This window comes from Acipenser ruthenus, chromosome 4 (assembly GCF_902713425.1).
Source record: "Acipenser ruthenus chromosome 4, fAciRut3.2 maternal haplotype, whole genome shotgun sequence".
NCBI lineage: Eukaryota > Metazoa > Chordata > Actinopteri > Acipenseriformes > Acipenseridae > Acipenser > Acipenser ruthenus.
The window spans coordinates 59,574,441-59,580,440 of record NC_081192.1 but is presented as its reverse complement, the minus strand read 5'-3'; the positions used below and the strand labels follow the sequence as shown (position 1 = coordinate 59,580,440).

At 42.7% G+C, this 6,000-nt stretch overlaps 1 protein-coding gene across 3 annotated transcripts in view; it reads right to left on the bottom strand.

Annotated features, from left to right (window-relative positions):
• Positions 1-679: 679 nt before the first annotated feature.
• LOC117399520 (zinc transporter ZIP6-like) overlaps positions 680-6,000 on the bottom strand; it is a 69,553-nt gene continuing 64,232 nt past the window's right edge. For all 3 annotated transcript variants that reach the window (XM_059022602.1, XM_059022601.1, XM_059022603.1), the window contains one exon: positions 680-1,672. In XM_059022602.1, the coding sequence (XP_058878585.1) occupies positions 1,520-1,672 (153 nt within the window). In that variant the 3' untranslated portion in view covers positions 680-1,519. The remainder of the gene's footprint in view (positions 1,673-6,000) is intronic.

Here is a 6,000-nt window from a genome sequence, read left to right as displayed (position 1 = left end):
AAACTCACACAAGACCTTCAGCTGAAATGGAGAATACCTTCAACAGTGTATGTCCTGCCTCTGCTCACTTATGATTGGACTGCCGCGGTGAAAATGCAGATCTCCTATTGGTTGATTTTACTTTATATATATAAAAAATGCTGCACGATTAAATTGTAAAAAAAAAAACCAAAAAACAATTATAATCTGCTATCACCTCTTTAGTTGATTAATCGGTCATATTAATCTGTTAATCGGAGCAACCCTAGTTAATAGACAAATCATTACCTAAATAGGTTTCACATCCCTATTACAATTTGGGATCCATTTATCATCTGTAATTGTCTGTAAATTAGTTAGTTAGTACAAATTAATTATTGTGGTCATTTTGATAAGGGTACTGTGTGTGATGTTAAAAAATACAATCATATTTGAAATAAACTGATTGGGAAACTAATGATGATGGGGATTAAGACATTATTAGTAGTAGTAGTGTTATACTAACTTGAGTATACAGTACTAACTGATTTATTTTTTAATGTAGGCTATATTTCAAACGAGACGTTAAGAAAAAAGACATCATAGCATACATATAGATGCACAGTTAGGTAGATCAATATTTGAACTTGGAAAACTGTTTATAAGGCTACTTAACAACAGAGCCTCACATTTTGCACAAGTTTAAGACAAACCCAAGTGATAATAATAATAATTTTCTTTACTGTAGTAGGCTTACATGTTATTATATGCTACAACATAGTGCTGCCCCCACGTTAGGCATTGTAACAATTTAACTGTGACAAGGTAGCGTCATGGACCAGGCTGGCTACCGGCAGGAATTAATAAGACTCAGAGAGAAAGCTTTGAGGCCACCGAGGAGGTCCAGTCCACTGGGTTTGGGATGTGTCAGGGTTCCAGGTGATCCAATTATCCATTTGTATTTATTTATTTTATTTTTTTAAACTGCAGTCCTGCTCTGGGTCACAAGGGACACTATCTCACTTCCGACACCACATGTTACAGGGTAGCGTCACAGCCAGGCTAGCTACCAGCACGAATTAGACCCAGATACAGAAAGCTGCAGTTTAAGCACATGCCCGTTAATTAAACACAAAAACAAACAGGAACAAACAAAACATGGCACAAGGGGCAAAATAAAAGCTTTAAACAAAAGAACACACTTCTAGGCAAAACAACAAAAAAACACAGCACAAACACTCAAGTAATAACTGCTTGTGAAACAAGTCTATTGGTGAGCATTAACTAATACATTTCATGACCCAGCGCACATTTAAAGCAAAGAGCAAATTTCATTATAACACAGTACAGAATGTAATATGAACACTGCAGACTATTCTGTAACATGCAGCATTTGTAACAATATGAAAATAGTCACTTTACAGTTGGCAACACAAAAGCAATACAAAAATCCCTTATAAGTAAAGGCATTCAAGGGAGAAATAAATATAAGCATCAGAAGTTCTACTGTTGTTGACCTGTGTAACAATAGCTTTGGAGTAACAGGGCTAAATGTACTGCATCACAGTTTAATGTCCAACAGAATTTTGTCTTCAAATATGGCAATGACAAGCATGATGCTGAACCCCAGCAGAATCCCAGCATTCTGCAACAGGAAGTAGCCACAGTGGCTGAAGCCATGATCGCCAGCATCATTGTGCAGCATTTCAGGCACCTGCAAGTTAATAAATTAATATTAGACCGGAGTAAATACACATACTGTAGCATGTTCTATTTTCATCGAAATTTAGCACACATATATACACACAAACACAGTGCAGTATTTGAATAGCTACTGCTTTTTTCAGGTTAGAAACACTTGGTGGCCTCATGAATATTTCACTAATTTCCATTAGCTGATCTAATTACACCAATTAACCTTGAATAAACTCTGTATTTTACACTACTTTAAAATTCAGTTTTAATTGGAAGGATCCTCTCTGCTGCACACATTTCCCCTCAAACAACACAGAAAGGAATGTTGTAATTTGAAACATTTCGTTATGGGAGAGCAGGGCCCTGTTGGAAGCTTCATTTCAGGAACATAATTTATCAATAAATAAATTAATATTTGAGAGATGTTTTTGTTTTTATCATGCATATACTGCTGAATAGAAAGCATGTTGCAATCTTGAGTCTTGCATATTTAAATATGTACTAGTGATTCCCAAGCCCTGGTCCTGAGGACCCCTTGTGTCTGCTGGTTTTCATTCCAACTGAGCTCTCAATTACTTAACTATACTCTTAATTGAACTGGCAATTTGCTTAATTAGACCTTTTGCAGAGTTCAAGTTACTTATAAAATGTTATAGCAACTGTTTAAGAGCTGAAAACAATTAAGCAAATTATCAGTTCAATTAAGGGTATAGTTAAGTCTCAGCATAAGAAGTGATTCATAAAGATAGAATTAATTTCCAATTTAAATAATTAAATGAGTGGATACAATATTGAGCTACCTATGTATTGTAGTTTTAGTATTAAAAGAGTAAAATGTAAAAATGAAATAAAACAACACCAACAACTAATCACAGCATGTGAACAATATTTTATCTATCCAAAATGATGTGGAATTGTAGAAAATAAGTAAACGTTGGGTTATTATCATAACCCTGGTTCCCTGAAATGGAATTGTAACCATTACCAAATGGGTATTTACATACTAAAGACCCAAATCCTGAATATTGTATACCAAAGCTGCTCTTTGAGCCTGTGATGCAGTCATGGCATGCCCCCGAGGGCACAAAAGGACTGCGCTCACAGATCTCAGCTTCATTTTTCTTTCAAGCCTGCTGCAATCATGGCAGCGACCTTGAAGGTTAATGGTTACATTTCTATTTCAGGGAACCAGGGTTATGATAATAACCTAACGTTCCCTTTCAAGTACAAAATGTAACCATTACTGAATGGGTCAGTATACCCAAGCTGTCTCAAGGGCAAGATTGCTACACGACCGGAATGCTACAAGGATAAGCCGAGGCTGCCTTGTGTGTTACCATACGGAACCCCAGTAAGAAGTAGTCACCTCTATGTCTGTGTTGTAAGGGTCGACTGAAAAGCCGCCCTTACCACTCTAGTTCCAAAACCAGGGTTTTGATGATCCATGACATTAAGTCTATAGAACCAAGTAAAGGTATGGGGAGTAGCCCACACCACTGCATTGCAAATGTCTCCAACAGATGCACTCTGGAATAAAGTCCACGAATGGGCAGTGAGCTTTTCTGGCGGGTGCAAGTTGGCCAGCTCATAGGCAGTCCTGACCATGTCTGCTATCCACTTGGACAGCCGCTGCTTAGACAGGGCTTATATATGGGACTTCGTCCCATTGCAGATAAAAATAGTTCAGACTTACTCCAACTTTTCGTCTTGTCAACATAGTACGCCAGGGCCTGCACTGGGCAGTGTATGCTGATGCTCTCTGTCACACTGGAAAGGTGGATGGAAAGCCTCCAATTCCACAGACTGGTTCACATGGAATGCCAAGACTGTCTTCGGCAAAAAAAGGCAGGACTGGTATGGCACGTAACCTTTGTCCTGACCTCTGTAAAAAATAAGCAGGCTTTCACTATCAAGAATGCCTGCATCTCACTCACCTGCTTTGCGATGGTGATAGCGAGCAAGAAAGACACTTTAAATGATAAAAATATATCATAGCAGGGGCTCAAATGGAGGCTTCATGAGTCATTAAGCATGTATAGCCTCCAGCGAGGAACAATGTCCTTCATAGGCGGCCGAAGCCGCCAAGCCCCTTTCAAAAATTGCCCCGTCAGGAAGTGAGCTCCTGGGGAGACCAAGTCAATCTTGACATGGCAAGCCGAAATAGCTGCCACATAGACCTGGGGATTTCCCCTCCTCAAACAGGTCCTGCAAAAATTGCAATATTACGGCCATGGGACAAGTTGTGGGGTCGAACCTACGAAGCAGACACCATGTCTGAAAGACGCCACACTTATTTTGTAGGGTGTCAATAAACCTGTTGGACAGACGCAGATGGCTCAAATGCAGCTGTTCACGGGCCAGGCTCAGGAGCTGCATCAGTGTTGAAAACCAGTCTCCTGGGCCAATAAGGGGCTACTAGGAGCACCTTGGCTTGGTCCTGCCTGATTTTCTCTAGACACAGCAGGAGCAGGGCGAGCGGTGGGAAGGCGTATAACAGATGCCTCGACCATTGGTGTGCTAAGGCATCTATTGCCAGTGGGTCCACGCTTCCCAGTATGGAGAACCAGAAGGGACAGTGGGTTGAGTCCTGGGAAGCAAAGACATCTATCTCTGCTCTCCCGAACCTCTCCCAGATGAGGCTCACCACCTCGGGGCGAAGCCTCCACTGAGCTGCTGGGGACTACCCTTGAGAGGACTTCCGCCGCCCAGTTTATCACCCCGGGCAGGGAGAGAAGATTCTCGTTCGCCCAGAGCAAAAGCTTGTGGGCCACACGATGAAGACTGGGCGACTTGAGGCCACCCTGGTGGTTGATCACATGTCAAGCACATGTCTCCTGCTGCTGCCTTCAGGCCCAGAAGTTTCAAAACGTTACTACCGTGAGCACTCTATTGAGCTGTAAAAGCACCAAACAGGTGGCTATTCTGTGCACTCTGCCATCTGACACAGTGGCCAGCATGGCCCCGGAGTTAAAGCACACTCCTGGAGGTTGTCTGGGAAGGTGTGAGCTGGCTCTTCACATGATTCACCGTAAGGCCCACCTGTTGAAGATGGCCGGTGAGAAGTTCTGTGTGGGTCTCTGCCTGCTGGAGACTGGGCACAAATTAGCCAGTCGTTCAAATAATTGAGTACTCTGATGCCTTTGAGTCTCAGAGGCGAAGATAGCTTTCATGCACTTCGGGAAGGCACAGGGGAGCCAGGGAGAGGCCAAATGGCAAGAAGCATAACTCGTACGCTGTTCCCTGAAAGATGAACCACAGTGCTGGTTTTAAGGGGATGTGGAAATAAGTGTCTTTGAGGTCAACCGTGGTGGACCAGTCGCCTGGCCTGATTGACTGCAACAGCTGTTGCATTGTCAACATTTTGAACCTCTTTCGGCTAAGATACAGGTTGACCTGTCTGAGGTTGAGGATCTGTCTGAAGGGCACCATCCTGCTTGGGCACCTGGCAGCAAATTCCTAGAGCTGCTGATTAGCCTCCGGCTTCTGTCTCTGCGCAGAGCGGTGGAACCTATTAAAGCCTCTGCGGTGAGCAGCTGTGGGCCGCTTCCGAACATTATCTCTGGCAGCGGGCGCAGCCAGCTTTGCCGGTCTTTGAGGCTGCTGGTGCCTAGGGCACCATTTTGCCGCTGGTTTACGTACTGGAGGTGGTCGCTTGGAAAGCAGACGAACCAGCTCCTTAGTGGATTCCCGCACTGCAGCATCTCGTCCACCACGGGACCAAACCTACAGCCTGTCCATTGAGCTTGGACACACAGAGCAGGTTTTTGTTAACCAGCTGTTGTGGTGAGAGCCTTTAGTTCTCAGAGAGGGACTGCAGCAAATAATGCGACTGGTAGGCTACCAGGATGCTGTTGTAGTTACCTAGCTGTGCAGCGGATCACCTCAGAGACCCGGCACTGCTTGTTAGGGCAGGCAGCGTCCTTGAATAGGCATAGCATCTTTAAAAAACAGAAAACACACAAAAAGAAAATACTTTCTCAACACAAAATAACAATTATATAAATAATATAAATGTCTCATATGGTGCAAAAAAGCAAAAACAAGAAATAAAAGAACTCCAGCCGGAGCTATGCAGCTTTGTAGCAGAAGTTTTATAAAATTATAAAATTTCCATTGGGTATGTAAACTTTTGACTACAACTGTATGTTGCTGGATCCCTGGGAAGGAGTGACTCAAGCCGCTGGCTTCACGCAGGACGTAAAAAGCAACAGGCTGTAGTGCACACAATATGCGTAAATAGTAAAAACTACTCCAGCAATTAGTTCATTATCATATATTTTGTGTAAATATATTTTGTCAGTCTTGAAAGGAAAAATGGTACTGAGATCTGTGAGCACAGTGCCTTTA